Source organism: Sycon ciliatum, chromosome 1, assembly GCF_964019385.1.
Source record: "Sycon ciliatum chromosome 1, ocSycCili1.1, whole genome shotgun sequence".
In the NCBI taxonomy this organism is placed as follows: Eukaryota; Metazoa; Porifera; class Calcarea; order Leucosolenida; family Sycettidae; genus Sycon; species Sycon ciliatum.
In genome coordinates this window covers 72,753,389-72,768,983 of record NC_088643.1, presented here as the reverse complement: position 1 = coordinate 72,768,983, position 15,595 = coordinate 72,753,389, and the positions used below count along the sequence as shown (strand labels likewise).

General features: G+C 45.7%; 1 protein-coding gene across 1 annotated transcript in view; it reads left to right on the top strand.

Moving 5' to 3' along the window:
• LOC135805322 (cleavage and polyadenylation specificity factor subunit 1-like) overlaps positions 1–15,595 on the top strand; it is a 34,940-nt gene that overhangs the window by 3,967 nt on the left and 15,378 nt on the right. The window contains exons 6-24 of the mRNA XM_065319343.1: positions 751–894; positions 2,499–2,638; positions 2,778–2,888; positions 3,116–3,209; positions 3,511–3,598; positions 4,088–4,172; positions 5,417–5,436; positions 5,804–5,852; positions 6,258–6,337; positions 7,226–7,294; positions 7,782–7,862; positions 8,599–8,676; positions 8,919–9,020; positions 9,609–9,716; positions 10,083–10,116; positions 11,228–11,397; positions 12,347–12,510; positions 13,089–13,217; positions 14,492–14,585. Coding sequence (XP_065175415.1) covers positions 751–894; positions 2,499–2,638; positions 2,778–2,888; positions 3,116–3,209; positions 3,511–3,598; positions 4,088–4,172; positions 5,417–5,436; positions 5,804–5,852; positions 6,258–6,337; positions 7,226–7,294; positions 7,782–7,862; positions 8,599–8,676; positions 8,919–9,020; positions 9,609–9,716; positions 10,083–10,116; positions 11,228–11,397; positions 12,347–12,510; positions 13,089–13,217; positions 14,492–14,585 — 1,840 coding nt within the window. The remainder of the gene's footprint in view (positions 1–750; positions 895–2,498; positions 2,639–2,777; positions 2,889–3,115; positions 3,210–3,510; positions 3,599–4,087; positions 4,173–5,416; positions 5,437–5,803; positions 5,853–6,257; positions 6,338–7,225; positions 7,295–7,781; positions 7,863–8,598; positions 8,677–8,918; positions 9,021–9,608; positions 9,717–10,082; positions 10,117–11,227; positions 11,398–12,346; positions 12,511–13,088; positions 13,218–14,491; positions 14,586–15,595) is intronic.

Sequence of the window (15,595 nt, the reverse complement as noted above, 5' to 3'; positions counted from 1 at the left end):
CCAGCTGGGTGTGTGTGATTGTTTTTTTTCTTTTCATAAATGGCTGAAAATACAGTCTAATGTTTATATTGTAGTCCAGTACACAACAGAACAACAAGGACAATCAAGGCTTGTTTGCTGCTACTTTAAGTTTCATGCTCACGCAATCATCAGGCAACATGAAGATCGGGTGCCGACCATGCCGGTATATATTATAGTCCAGTATAATGAAAAAAGAAAAGAAAAAGAAAAAGGCCCAACCCTGCCCTGCCAGTTATGTGGACTTACGGGGGTCGCCATGGCAAATAATAACAATTGTAATTCCAAATGTACAACTATGATGTACTTAGTACAGTCATGTCAAAAACCGGCCTTCAACACCGAAGTGAGTGTGTGTGATTGTCCATGTCACTGTGGCAGTGCACCTCTCTTAATATTATAGAAGCCATGCCTGCATTACCGGTGTATTATGACACCTTTGCATTTCGCATGTGAGTTGACACCCGCCCAAATCGTCCCCCTCCCCCCCCCCCCCCCCCCCCAACGGTTCAGCGCTATGCCTCACGCATAATCAATGTAAATGATCAGTCCCTGGGTTTTTATTATCAGTTGTGTGATCATGGCGATGGCATGAAGCACTTATGTGTTGTAACTTAAGAGTTAGAACACAATTGGACCTTTTCTCTTCGTATGTGTAATCATGTCATGATCTACTTATTACTAATGGTACAATACTCAATTCTCTATGTTTCGTTTTGTTGGTTTCATCAGGCGCTCTCCCACACTGCCTCATTATGAAGTGGAGTTACAGACTCTGGACTCCAAGTTACACAACGTCCTGGATATCCAATTCCTCCACGGTTACTTTGAGCCAACTCTTTTTGTCCTCTTCGAGCCAACCCGCACATGCCCTGGGTAAGTGTGTGTGTGTGTGTGTGTGTGTGCGTGTGTGTGCATTTCGCTTGCAAGTGTTGGTTTGTCCAAGCTGCATGTAGAGTTGCAATTGTATGACCACAGGTAGTATTGTATGTGGCCCAGTGGAGTCTTTCGTGGGAACTTGTTTACTGTGTATGTGGGTCAGTTGCCTAAGACATACATGTATAACACAAATATATACAGTAAAACCTGTAACTAAAGACCACCGTGACTAGCGACCAGCCTGGTACTACAGTAAAACCTGTAACTAAAGACCACCGTGACTAGCGACCAGCCTGGTACTACAGTAAAACCTGTAACTAAAGACCTCCGTGACTAGCGACCAGCCTGGTACTACAGTAAAACCTGTAACTAAAGACCACCGTGACTAGCGACCAGCCTGGTACTACAGTAAAACCTGTAACTAAAGACCACCGTGACTAGCGACCAGCCTGGTACTACAGTAAAACCTGTAACTAAAGACCACCGTGACTAGCGACCAGCCTGGTACTACAGTAAAACCTGTAACTAAAGACCACCGTGACTAGCGACCAGCCTGGTACTACCGACCACTTCGCCAGGCACGGAAGGTCTCACATTCAAAATGCACTGTGACTAGCGACTACCTGCTGAACGCGACCAGCGACCGCCTTTTCTTGTCCCAAAGACGATTTTTGACCCGTAACTAGCGACCGCGATGTGGGAAATCAAATGTTGCTCGAAGCTCCTTCTTGGAATTTTGCTGATTTTCCATGGTCCTGAAAGGAATCTTTCGATACTACAGCTGAACAAATGAACGCAGGTGACCGTGGAGTCGGTGTGGACTGCACTACACCTGTCAAAATTTCAAGCGCTGTCAAGAATAAACATGATAGGAAACGTCTTGGAGAGCGCATCGAAAGCGCTCTGTGATCGATATTACTTCTCGGAGGAGAAACGAAGACTGGGCGGCTCTGTCACCCCAGTCATACAGACGGATCGACGATGGCATCAAGGAAACCCGAAACAAAGCAGCACCACAAGGTCCTGATGCTGAAGGATCGCGTTCAAGCAATTGAGGAGTCACAACAAGGACAGTCGGTACGCTTGATCGCATGAAGAAATTTGAAGCCCAACGCAAAACGAAACTTCCCCAGGGAACGTGTAACTGCTACTTCTGAAGCCAGGAGTCAAACGTTCCCTGGGGAAGTTTCGTTCAAATTATTTGAAGTCTGCAAACAATTAATCTTCTCTCTCTGTGTCTCTATCCATTTCTCCGTCTGTCTCTCCAAGTGTTGTTTGACCCGAAATAAGAATGACATTGCGCAAGTCCTGGAGAATTGTATTAGCTGCATTTTGACATACATATCATATAATGGGATCCATATATGGTCACGCGGTGCAAACCTCTAACTAAAGACCACCTGCTACTAAAGACCGCTTTTGCCGGCACCAAGGGGTGGTCGGTAGTCACAGGTTTTACTGTATTTGTGAGATTACTGTGTGCGTTTGTAGCCGTCCGCTTTGTGTAAGTGGATTGCGTATTCTCCGCGGCCTTTCTTTCATCACACTTACTTCCAAGAGTGCCAAACATTGTTTGCTGTCGGCCTGGATTGTTCTTGCAGGCGTGTCGCTGCTCGTCGAGACACCGTGTCTCTAATCGCGGTTTCGCTGAGTCTTATGGAGCGAGTGCATCCTGTAATATGGTCGTTTGACAGTCTTCCTTTTGACTGCTTCAAAGCTCTACCCGTACCTAAGCCTGTTGGTAAGCTGCCAAAAAACTATTGCCTCTGTTGTCACTTTCTCGCTTTCTCTCCACTAGTCTGCCATCATATTATACAGTGTATACTCGTGTTTTCCACTACTGATGTTTTGTTTATTCTTGTTTGTGTCTGCTGTTGCAGGTGGTATTGTTGTGTTTGGAGTCAACACGCTGTTGTATCTAAACCAGAGTGTCCCAGCGTATGGCGTTTCTCTGAATTCCCTTGCCGAGACGAGCTCCAACTTCCCTCTCCGTAAGTATGCTCTTTCCTTTCAGGACAGCCATACTGTTTTTTTCTCCGTGAGCAAGCCAGTTGCGTACCCGAAGAAAGGCCGTGCACAGTGTGTCATGCTTGTTCTGTATACGCTGAACGTGCAGGGAGTCGTGCAACATCAACTTACACTTTCTGCTCTTGTGGGTGATTTTGTGATGTGATGACTAATGCGTTGTGCTTCATGCCACTGTTGTTGTTGCTTCCAGGCCAGCAGGAGGGTGTTAACATGTCTCTGGACTCAGTGCAGGCTTGCTTCGTCTCCTCCGATCGCTTTGTCATGTCTCTTCGAGGGGGAGAAATGTGAGAACCCCCCCCCCCCCCCCCGACATTATACTCTGGCTGTATTCATGACTACTCGAAGCTGTTGAGTTGAGAGGCATTCTTTTTTTTTTAGATAAACAAGACAAGTGATTTTGACTACTTTGAAATACCTTTACGAGGGTTATAATTGCCCTGCCAGGTGTTCTGCTGTTTACATTCCATGCAGAAAAGATAAATATCTTTTGGCCGTTCGTATGGTGTAAGTCATCTGACCGCATTGTAGTTTATTTTTATATTTTACCTATTATGCCATTTCATGATTTCTTTGTGAACCCTGTAGCTATGTGGTGTGTATCAAGGCGGACAACATGCGTATGGTCCGGGGATTCCAGTTTGATCACGCGGCGGCAAGCGTGCTGACCTGTTGCGTAAGTACAGCTGGCCAACCTGCTTGTCCTCTTCTCTACCCCTGTCTGCTCGTTATGGTTTGGGTGCTGTGAATGCATACAGGCACACTCGGTCATGAATCATCTACGTTTGTAATGGTAGCATTCTATGAAAGGCATTGTTGTAGTCAATACTTACATTCTGTTAAGGTGATGAACTTTCTTCTTTGCACTTCTGTTCATCGCTATTCACTAAGTAGGAACACCTGTATTTACTATGCACAGTGTAGTAGTTCGAGACGGCGCACGGCGAGTTGTCGAGGGGCTTTTTTGTGTGCGTGTGTGTGTGTTTGTGTGTGTGTGTGTGTGTGTGTGTGTGTTTGTTTGTGTTTGTATGTGTGTGTGTGTGTGTGTGTGTGTGTGTGTGTGTGTGTGTGTGTGTGTGTGCCTGTGTGTGCGCGCGCCTGTGTGTGTGTGTGTGCACGTGTGCGCGTGTGTGCGTGTGTGTTTCTTTGGTTACTTGTTGTGTAGATGTGCACTGTGACGGAGAAGTACTTGTTCCTGGGATCTCGTCTTGGCAACTCTCTGCTGCTACGGTGCACTCAAAAGTCGAAAGGTACCTGACGGAGGCTCCCTTGATTTAAAGGGGCATTCCGGGAATTTTTTCGGTGGTGTGTTCTCTTCATGGGGGCCTTATATAGCCCCCAAGAAATGGGGAATCACGAAAACTATACATGGTAGAAACGCAGCCTGATGAGGGCCAGGAAATTGGAGCGGACGACTTCACTGGTCGACAAGGAAATAACGATTGGTGTTCCTGCCAGAAATGTGGGGTGATGCAGAGGGCAGTCGATTACCTTCGCTGTCGAGAGAGCGCTGCAGCTGTTAGCATTGACAGCCCTTTGACATGCGTTACACATCACCCCGACTTCGCGTCAGCTTGTCTAAACAAAACTGTGCTGACCATATGCCTCACGGCGTATAGAGAATTTCGGGATCCTCGTACTCGGATCAGTGAAGTCGTCCGCTCCAATCTCCTGGCCCTCATCAGGCTGCGCTTCTACCTGGGGCACCTCAGGAGGTCCTTCAGGTTCCTTAGAGTATGTCCGCAGTTGTGAAGCTTGGGAATGTCGACCAAACATCGTTCTTCATCACCAGAAAATTCAAACAACTAAGATCTTCAAATGCAGAGAATTTGAATACTAATCACACGTGACGTCATCAAAACCATCTAAAGAGGAGACAAACCTGGCCCTCCCTGGCTTCATATATCGACTTTTTGGGTCTAGTTTTCGCGATTCCCCATTCCTTGGGGGCTATATAAGGCCTCCATGAAGAGAACACACCACCGAAAAAATTCCCGGAGTGCCCCTTTAAGCTAAGGCCTGTGGAGAATCCATAAATACAAATACAAAATACGAAATACCTGGAATAAGGGAGATGGTTCTTTTGTGCATTCTTTGCGCCTATTGGGAATCTGACCACTTCTGGAGTTCCGTAAAATTATCAGGGATAGCCAGTATCGTCAAAAGATGAGCAAGTAGATCATATTGGTGCCTTTTAGCCGTGTAATACCTGTTGGCGACAAACTGTTAGCCGTACAAGCCCATTCAGATACAAGTAGGTCCACGAAGATGTATTGATATGGTGGCAAGATATGGCTGCTCAGTGGATCACAGGACCAACCATGTCACATAGTACGTGCATGCTTGTGCACAGATGGTGCCTTGTGATCTACTTTGGAGTTGTTGTTTTGAGCTGATGGCCCGCTGTATATTTGTGTTGTAACGGGCCTTTTCTGTTCTTTTGTGTGTTTTTTCTATGATGTCCCACCCCCCAACTAATCTTCATCTTACCCAGCGGAAACATCATCCCAGCTTGTAAGTGCTATATGCCAAAGAAGACTTGATTTTTAGTAGCACCATCCACAGTTGCCCTTGTATCATGCACAGGATTTGCCTTGTATCGGTGTAGGATTTGCCTTGTATCTCCGTGTTTGCATTGGTCCTTGTGTTTGTCATGGTGACTGATATTTGTATGACTGTACGAGTATCTGTTATCTTGTAGAGTGGACTGGCCTTACTAGAGCACGACAGTGTCCATTGTAGCTTCAGGTGTGTAGCTGTGCTTAGACGTGTGTGTGTGTGTGTGTGTGTGTGTCCGTGTGCGTGCGTGCGTGCGCGTGTGTGTGTGTGTGTGCGTGCGTGTGTGTGTGTGTGTGTGTGTGTGCACTTTGGTCTGTTTTAGGAGCCTTCGGCTAAACGTCGAAACACAACATCTGACTGGCTTTCTTCAGGTAACACACCATCTGCAATTTGTCTTATTGTTCACTACCTCTCAGTCTAGTGCTGGTTTGTAAGCACATTTTCATCTTTATAGCACCTGTAGTTTAGTGCTTGTGTATGTCTGAGAGATATGAAACTTTTTTTCTCTTGCCATATCCAATTGACCAAGTACGGAGAACACGCACAGAAACTGCATCACTAATTAGCCCCTTGCATCACTTTAGCCATTGGCACGCGTCCACGGCCATCCGGAGACAGGTAGGTCCCTGAGGAACATCGATCACTAGTGCATTGTCTTACTGGCATCTTTCTCGCCAAGATGAGGACATATTGTCGAAACAAGAATCAATATCTGTGTGGCTATGATACTGATCTGCTGTGAATGCCAATCTGTGTTTTCACTTTTGTGTGTAAAGGTCTTGATGATGATGATGAGCTTGAGGTGTATGGGTCGTCTCTGGACGCAGACTCTTCCTCTACATCCTATGTGTTTGAGGTAAGAGTAGTGGATTGGCGTAGTGGAGATATCCCTATGTAACCATCAAGCGTGCTCTTTGGACTGAATGACTGAATCGTACCTGGTCAGGGACTGCAACCTTAGCCTCCCGCCATTGCAGTGGGTCGTCGGTAACTCTTCACTTGTTTAGCCTGGTTGCTTGGACATGACCAGTGTCCGGGATTGGAGATACAGTGCAGGTGCTGCTAACGCCTTGTCACCAACAAGCAGCTGACCTTACACTGACAGTGCTCTCTCGGGGCTTAGCTCGACGCATTAAATAACTTCCCCAGTGGCCAGTGCTGTACCAGTATACTGTCTGTCATAGACTGGCCAGGTCCCTACTTCTCCTCGGCTGAAGCTGCTGATGTACGAGTACAGTACACCGGGCCCTGTCATACAAGACCACCTGTTTGTTTGCAGACTGGTCATCTACTCATGCACCAAGCCATGTTTCAGCATACATGATTTTGCCATGCTTGGCTCATACCCACCCTCCTGACATTGGCCGGTGTTCCCACTGCGCCTTGATGTGTCGCAATCGATGAATATACCGGTTATAAAAAAGTGAATCTATTTACAGGGATCATTCGTCTAACATCCTGACTTCTGTAATTATTAGAGAGCTCTACTCACGGGTAGAGAGCACTATTTTGAAATTTTGAACAGTGGACTTCGAATACTGTGGACTGTTTTCATATACGCGTACATGAAAGCAGCAGGTTTGACACTGTGCAGTGCCGTACAGTGCAGTTGTGTGTCATGTGTTGGTGGTACACATTGGTATTCAGTGCTGCAGCAGGGGGTGGGGGGTCATTTTGTTTTGTTTTGTATATTGTAGTACTGTGGATGTTGTGAGTAACGTGCTGTTCCCATTGCTGGCTGTAGGTGTGCGATAGCTTGATCAATGTGGGCCCTCTCAGCAGTACATCACTCGGCGAGCCCAGCTTTCTCTCGGTACGTTGTGAGTGGCTGATTGTCCACAGCATCGGTTCATTGGTGGTGTATTTTAGCTGCTTTACTTCTTGCTGTGCCGTTTCTCCAGCCGCCTGTGCCGTTTGTCTTGTTCATGGTACTTCACTGGCTCAATTTGCCTCATGTAGCGTCCAACTGATCTCATCTGTGTTTCTTTCTTTGGACTTCTATTGTTTTCTGTTGTTTGAAATGGTGGCTCTGGTGGACTCTGGTGCTTTTTGGGACTTCTGAACTCAGGATGAGGTTAGTGCAGTAACTTTTAAGTTAGAGCTACTATGGCTGTCTTCAAGCTGAGAACAACTTGTCTGTTCAACTACATGTATGTGCCTGTTGGATATACGTTAATATAACCACCGAGACCTATTGTGTCAGCATAAATGTATTGATTTATTTTACTGGGAGGTGTTCACGTGAGATTCTGTATCTGTATGATGCCTGTTCGTCTTTGTGTGTGTGTGTCCTTCGCCAGTACCACAATGTTGACAAGTATGATCTGGAGCTTGTCAGCTGTTCAGGCCGTGGGAAGAATGGATCATTGTCAATTCTTCAGGTAAGACTGCCATTAGACTTGGGCTGAATGCATCCATTCTCACAGCATTGCTAACTTCAATCCCATTTATTTTAGTACAGTCTTTTGGCTATCCATAAATTTGAGACTTTTTTCTAGGGCTGAAACAATTATACCGATAGCTCGCATATCGATCGTTAAGAGTGCAATCGATAATCGTTATTTTCACAACGAGTGCTAACGATTTGTTACGCATGCATATCAGTGACAGTATTCTAGCCCTTGCACTCCATCCGATAGTGAATACAGTAAAATCATGTACTTTCAAGCGCAGTAATATTGATTTGTGGCTTTGAAAGAGATCGGGAGAGGAGACTTTGTCTTTTCGGTTCATTTGTGGAAGAGGTCGGAGATAGAGCAGTTGCCAGAGGGTGATGACAAGATTCTTCGCTCTCGAAAAAACATGAAATTTTCTAGTTCATGTTGATGAGCCAGCCAGATGTCAACAGTGCGGAGCCACACATTTCTAACGTAGCAAAGTTATCGTCGAATTTCTTCATAAACTGGTGTTCGAAGTACACGGGTAGAGCCGACAAGAATCGATAAAACCAATATATCGATCGTTAATGATATTGGTTGATCATTAGGAGTTAATGAATGATCGTTTCAGCCCTACTTTTTTCTGACTATAACGTTATTCAGCAACACTTCAATCAGCAACTCAACACTTTCTGTGTGCATTGTGGGTGTGTATGCCTGTTTTGTATACGACCCACAGCAAACGATTCGGCCGCAACTCGTAACCACGTTTGAGCTGGAGGGTTGTAAGGACATGTGGACAGTGCTCTCAGGCAAGGTACGTATTTTACCATGTCTGAAGAAGGTTCACACATGCCATGGCTGTGTGGGGAAAACTTGTACGTTTTCGATGCGGTCAACGTTTAAGTGTTTGATCTGTGATAACATGGACTATGCTTGCACCATCTTACTGACATCACAAGCCATACTCAAGAGCTTGTAGAGATCTTCTGCATGTCTTGCATGTGCATATGCTCATCATCGTGTACTATACACTATACACACTATGCTGTTGTTCAGGCCGATAGCAACCAGGCTGCTACATCACGATCGTCCACCCATGACGCGGACACTGATCGCCGACATTCGTTCCTGATCCTTGCTCGCGAAGACCATACCATGGTTAGTTGGCTACTTGCCCGTGTCCTGAGGCTGTCTGATGGGAATTATTGACACGCTGTAGATGCAGTGTTACTGGTAACACGCACACACACTGGGGTTCTCTAATCTTTGCTTGCAGCCTGGCATGTTCTTAAATATTGGTGACTTTCTAGCCGGGATATTCTCCGGCTTCCGTTCTTCAGCACCTGCATGTTGCTGTAAAGAAGTTTACTACTAAGTCTGCTATTGGTGTGTTTTGACGTAGTCCAGCTGGTAGCCAGCATCAAGTGCAGTGCTACTGAGTCTGGGATTGAGCAATACTGCCTTCTTTAGCAAAAAAAAGAAGAGAAGAAGAAAGAGTTCAGAACGTTCCCAGTATTGCTTTGCTTGTGGGAGCGCCTGTTTTACGTGTAGTGTTGGCCAAGCCATGATTGGTTCACTGTGTGTACGAGTGGTATGTGGAGAGCTAGCTTACCGTCAGCCACTAAACTGGTAGCACAGTTTGCTTCGTGTTACTCTCTTCAACCTTCCTGCATGCCATAATGAACCTAGCATGTTCACAATTTTTTGGCTTTTTCATGCTTTTCCATGCTTTTCCATGCTTTATAGATTTTACGAACGGGAAGTGAGATCCTGGAGTTGGACCAGTCTGGATTCGACACAAATTCGCCAACCGTGCATGCTGGCAACATTGGAGAAAGAAACTACATACTCCAGGTAAGCTTCAAGTGTCAACTAGCATAGTATATGTTATGCTTGCTGTAGGCTTGTGTCGTAGGAATCATTTAGATTGAGTTGCTTGGATAGTGCCTTTATGAACACTATATTCTGTTTCCTTTTTGCATACAAGAGTTAGTTGTGGGAAGTTGATGACCTTGAGTTATTGGGTGCAGTGTCCGTTCGTTGTTTCTCCCTGTAGTATGGTTGTGACAAGGTGACAATTTTGAGCTGGTTAAGGCAGTGGTAGTTGGTCCCCCTGTAGTGTGGGTCCTGTTAGTCCTTATGTTTTGCTCTGAAAGACCTTTTTATCGTTAAAACGCTTCCTAGAATGGCCCTGGCTTGTGTGTTCCGTTGTACTGTTAGGTTTGCCCGCAAGGTGTTCGGCTACTAGATGGAGGTAAGCTGCATGGCTGTTGTTGTTAGTGGCCATTTTGCTGCAGCTATGCTGCATGCTTTGATTCTAGAAACTGTTCTGAAGGATTTTGCGACTGTGCTGCTGCAACCCATGGTGCGGACACCTGTGGAGTAGGACTTGGTATGGCTGCCAGCTCATCCTGTGCATACTACAGTAGGTATCGGTTATAGCGTGGGTGTTTTGAAAAACGACTTTCTATTCTTATTTCCAATATTTCTTATTTCCAATATTTCTTACACACGATAAATCAAGTGTAACATATTACAGTGTATGTGCATGTGCGCAGAGCTAGAGGCAGGAAGATCATCGTACATGCAATAATAGTGCTACTGTGCATGCTGCTGGTCATAGTCACATACGTGACATAGGGTTACCATGTGGCTATGCAACATGAGTTACATACCACAACAGTTGAACCTGCAGCACTACGACCCAACACGAGTCAGATCAGAACTGCATTGGACGGATGTTATTACTTCAGGCGATATACTTTGCACTAATCTGGCATGTTTCGCTACACAAAGTCCATTCTTAGGACCGATATATTCTATTGTACGATAAAATTGCTTGTAAGAATAAATGTGCACTTGAAACCCATGTTATGATTATGAAATCAAGAGAGTTCATTCTTGTACTCGAAGTAGCCAGTATATTCTTTTACACGACCACTCTATAACCGATACGCACTGTATGTTCACGGCATATTCTCCATACCCAACAGGCTCTCCACTGTCTGCACCTTTTTGTGGATTTGGGGCAAGGAGTGTAGTATGCGAACTGGTGTTTCCGGTACATGTACAGTAGTGTTCAAAGAAATCCCATCAAACGAGTCAATGCCACACCGGACGCTGTGCAGCCCTATGCCTGCGAACACCGGGGTGTTCACTGGTGCATGGCGCAAACTTGACTCACTCGATCTAATTTCATTGAGCAGCACTGACGTACCAGTATCTGTTTCACTTGGTTAGCATAACTGGGGAAGTGTGTAGTGCCTTGACATGTTTAGCACCAGTCATTCAGATTCTTGGTCCCTCATAGTCGTCTTCTTTGTCTTCTTTGGGTGCTTTCCATCATTGTCTTTGGTTCCTGGCAGAGAATGAGATTCAACATGTTCCCCTAGTGGCATCGGCGCCAATCACTCGTTGTTCGTTGGCAAGCCCATACGCTCTGCTACAATGCGAAGACGGAACAATACACGTGCTGTCTTTGGATGAGAGTAGTGCGGCACCGCAGATAAGCATCAAAACGCCGTCTCTTGCTGATGTAAGTTAAGTCGACTCTTTGCTCGTCTTCCTTTGCTAGATTAACATGTGTGGAGCAAAGTATTGATGTCATGCGTGGTGTAATGAACAGGGCAGAATCTGTTGAGCAAGTAACTTCTGAGTATCCAAAAGACCCTGCCAGAATCATGTGTGGTTGAGCAGCCATAATGGTGATGTGGCCTATCAGGTAACTCCAGTGTAATATACTTCCAGGGACCATGAAATGACTGCTCACTTTTAGGCTTAGCTGGTATCGTGCCCCTCTTGCTCACAAATCTCGGCATCTCAGACTAGATTATAGCTTTTTCACACAACTCAAACTAAACATAAAGCTGCACGATTAAGAAGAAAAAACCAAGAAGCAAAGAAACGCCTCCTCTGCATTATGTCACATCATGAACTGAGTAGAGTATGGTGATAACATCACACCGGTGGAAATCATAAACAGCATGCCATTTTGTATCGGGCGGACCAGCCTCACCAGGCGGGCGCCACAGGAAACACTGAGCTGGCTGTCCTGCCGGATACCGGTATGTCTGCACGTGATGAAACATTTCTTTTGCGTCAGCTGCAAATGCAGTGACAAACTGGTGAAAGTGCATCTGGATAACGAAAACGATTTAAAACTGTTCGAACAGAAAATAATTGATTATTGTGGACAGCAGAGTTTGTTCAAATTCACACTTGCAGAAGTATCAAAACTCTTGTTTCTCACACTTGATGTGCAGTGAATTTACTGATGCAGCTGTAACATGACAAGAATGTTACTACTACTAAGTGCTTAAATCCTATGCAACGAGAATAGTTATGTTGTGTACCAGTGTGTCGTTGTTCTGAGGTTTGACAGTTGTTGTGCTGTACTGTGCATTACGTGTGTTGGTGTTGGTTGTTGTTGGTTGTTATTGCCAAGCATGTTGCTGCTGCCTTTCTCCGTTGTTTGGCTATAACAGTCGTCGCCCATCACGTCCAGCTGTCTGTACAAGGACACTGGAAAGCTGTTCAACACTGACTTCCTGTCCATGGCTGCTGGGATTGCACGTGAACGACTGCGGCGGCGTGCCTCTTCGGCTGCAACGGAAGTCAAGAAAGAAATCGTGCCCGGTGTGACCCCGATGTAAGTACTTGCTAGTAGTATGATTTCCTGGATTGTTTTCTTTGTCGCTGTGGATTCGGCAGGACACAACTCCCCTCCTCAATGTTGCTACATACAACACATTATTCTATCTGAAAATCATTTACTTCTTTTTTGAATTACTTTCTTCGGACACGCGAAGGAGGATTTTCTGTAGCATGTGCCGTATTAGAACCTTTAGTAGCTGCGTGTAGAGCGTGTACACTTACACTTGTAGCATTTTTTTTAACTGTACCCACTATGCTATAGGTCTGAGCTAGGCATGGCTATGATTCTTTAGCTTCAGCCAGGTGCAGCTTCACTAGCTGAGCTTCAGGCAAGAAGACCAACTTTGGGCAAGAAGAACATCCCCAGTGTGTAGAAACGAGCAGTGTTGCCTCTGGTGTGTGTGAAGACGACTGCACTGGCCACCGAAGGTTTGTGTTCGAACACTATATGGAGTATGGCCGATGTACATGTACGTACCAGCTGGAATTGCAGCCTGCCAAGTTTATACTGGTGGCTAATCATGTTCGCTGTGTGTATGATTCCTGTCCTGTGTTCTGCATGCTGGGTTTTAGAACTAGCATGACAGCAGAGGAAGAAGATGAACTGCTCTACGGCGGAGCTGATGATGCAGGCAAGCCAGCACTCACTGTACCAGCAACCATGATCAAGGAAGAAGAAGACCCTGATGAAGCCATGCTGTAGTAAGTAACATACTTTGGACTGTTGCCTTTCTCTCTTCTTTCCTTTTGTCTTGAATTTGTCTGTCACTCTTCGCTTGCCACTTACAGTCAACTTTGCGTATAACGACACTCGGCGGGGCATCAGAAAAGTGTCTTTATACCCGAAGTCTCATTATATCAAGAGTACATAACCCCCCAGAGTGTGCAACGCCTGATCCAGCTCTGCATAGGCATGTAGGGTCTTGGTCGAGCGGAATCGGATCTTTGCGTCATAATACCGTACACATCTGAGGGGAACCCGGGGAGTCGCGGGTACTCTTGGATCAAAAACAATGGTGCCCTGCCTCGAGACCGGCCTTGCGCTGGTGTGAAGTGTACGCATGACATCAGAAGATCCGATTCCGCTCGACCAAGACCCTACACAGAGCTGGATCGGCGTTGCACACTCTGGGGGGTTATGTACTCTTGATTATATGCATTACAGTTAGATGGGACTTTGCTCTGGGCATGGAAATTCTGTCGTTATTCGCGAATTGTCGTTATATCCGCGGTCGTTATTAGCAAAGTTGACTGTACCGTATTTTCCGGAGTACAAGCCACACTTTGTTGAACACCAGTGATTCACTGCCAAAAGTCAGTGCGGCTACTACTACGATGGTGAAATTAACGGTGGTAAATGGGACAGATGTCTGTATTTTGTGACAAAAAATCTGGGTGCGGATTAGGGCATGTTCGGTTGGCTGGATCTGGATCCAGATCAATCGGATCCACTCGATATGTGCACGTTCGTTTCAACGAGTCCGGGTACAGAGTACGTTTCGGCAAAAAAAGAATCCAGTGGATCCGGTCAACTGTTACTCGGCTCCCGCAGTAGGGTTGGTCGGATCCAAATTGGTTGGATCTGGACCCGGATTCGTTGAAACAAGCGTGCACATCGTGGAGTGGATCCGATTGATCTGGATCCAGATCCAAGCAGTCGAACATGCCCTTATACTCCAGTGTGGTGTATACGTTTCACGATGTCCGCGGTACACGTGCTCAATCATGCCACTCGGCCTTTTTTTAAATGCATGGTATGCGTTGACTGTTTTCACCCGAACATTTGTTGACTGCAATTTTTTAAATAGTGACATATGCAGCAAAGAGACCGTTTTGAACATTTGAGTTGAGGTTCTATGCCCCAAGGTATGTGTGTTTAGCCTATGTAGCAAGAGTGAATGTACATGTATAGCCGTGTGTGCACTACTGTCAAGTAGTAACTGGTCTGTTTGCTGGCGTACTTGCAATGTGTTCAGCAATGATGGCGACAGCAATGCAAGAGAGAAGGACTCGACACAACCCAACATCACCTACTGGTGTGTGATCTGCCGTCAGTCCGGCTCTTTAGAAGTAAGTGTCCTGGTATCAGCATGGATATTATATGTGTGCATGTGTGTGTGTGTGTGTGTGTGTGTGTGTGTGTGTGTGTGTGTGTGTGTGTGTGTGTGTTTGTGTGTGCACACATTTGTGTGTGTATGTGCACAAACACATTGATACTCTGTATGTAATTTTAAAATCGTAAAACCACTTGAAAAGAGACCTGTGACTAACAAAATGTAGGTCCAACGAATTCCATACTTTCAAACCACTGGCCCAACTAACTTGGAGTCAGCCATTTGGGGATAGAATTTCTATTCAGATACTGACAGTGCTTGGTAGACAAGAGGGAAGACTGGCAGCTTGAAGACCTTGTTTACTGGTGCTTTCTTTCTGATGTTGATGTACCGCAACTGAGGCCATTGTATTGCATGCTAGTCGGACGGGCCGCTTGGCTGTCCACGGCTTTTGTTTGTCACTGCAAGATTGTCATGAACGCCTGCTTGCCTGAACCCCTGAATGCTAATACGATGTAGATGCTGGACTGGGCCAGTTTGTCATAGTATGTCCTACGTGATGGCCGGGGTGTGGCGAAAACAAAACAAGTTACCTTTAAGCCAAGTCCAACAAAATGGAGGGGTGGCATAGACGCCAAGTAGCGAATCGAGTTCCAAGTAGGAAACCAGTTGACTGCGCCGGGTGATCTACACAGAAGGCGTATTCCAAACGACCACGAGATAGCTGTAGCGGTATTTGTGAAGTACTCCAACATACGCCGTGGGCAAGGTGAGTTGTTAGAGTGAGTCTTGCCGCGAAATGATAGGAATTCATTAGTAAATCTGCAGTGTAATTAAATAGAAGAAATCACACTATCCACGACTGTAACAAGATGATAAGCAGTCAGAAAGTGTGATAACAGGGCACAAAACTGACATGTTACTCGTTTCCATGTGATTTCTTCTATTCTAATAATATATTTATTGGCTCCGTATCCGAGTTAAATCTGCAGTGTATTGTTCTTTACTCGCGCTGTACACGCTACG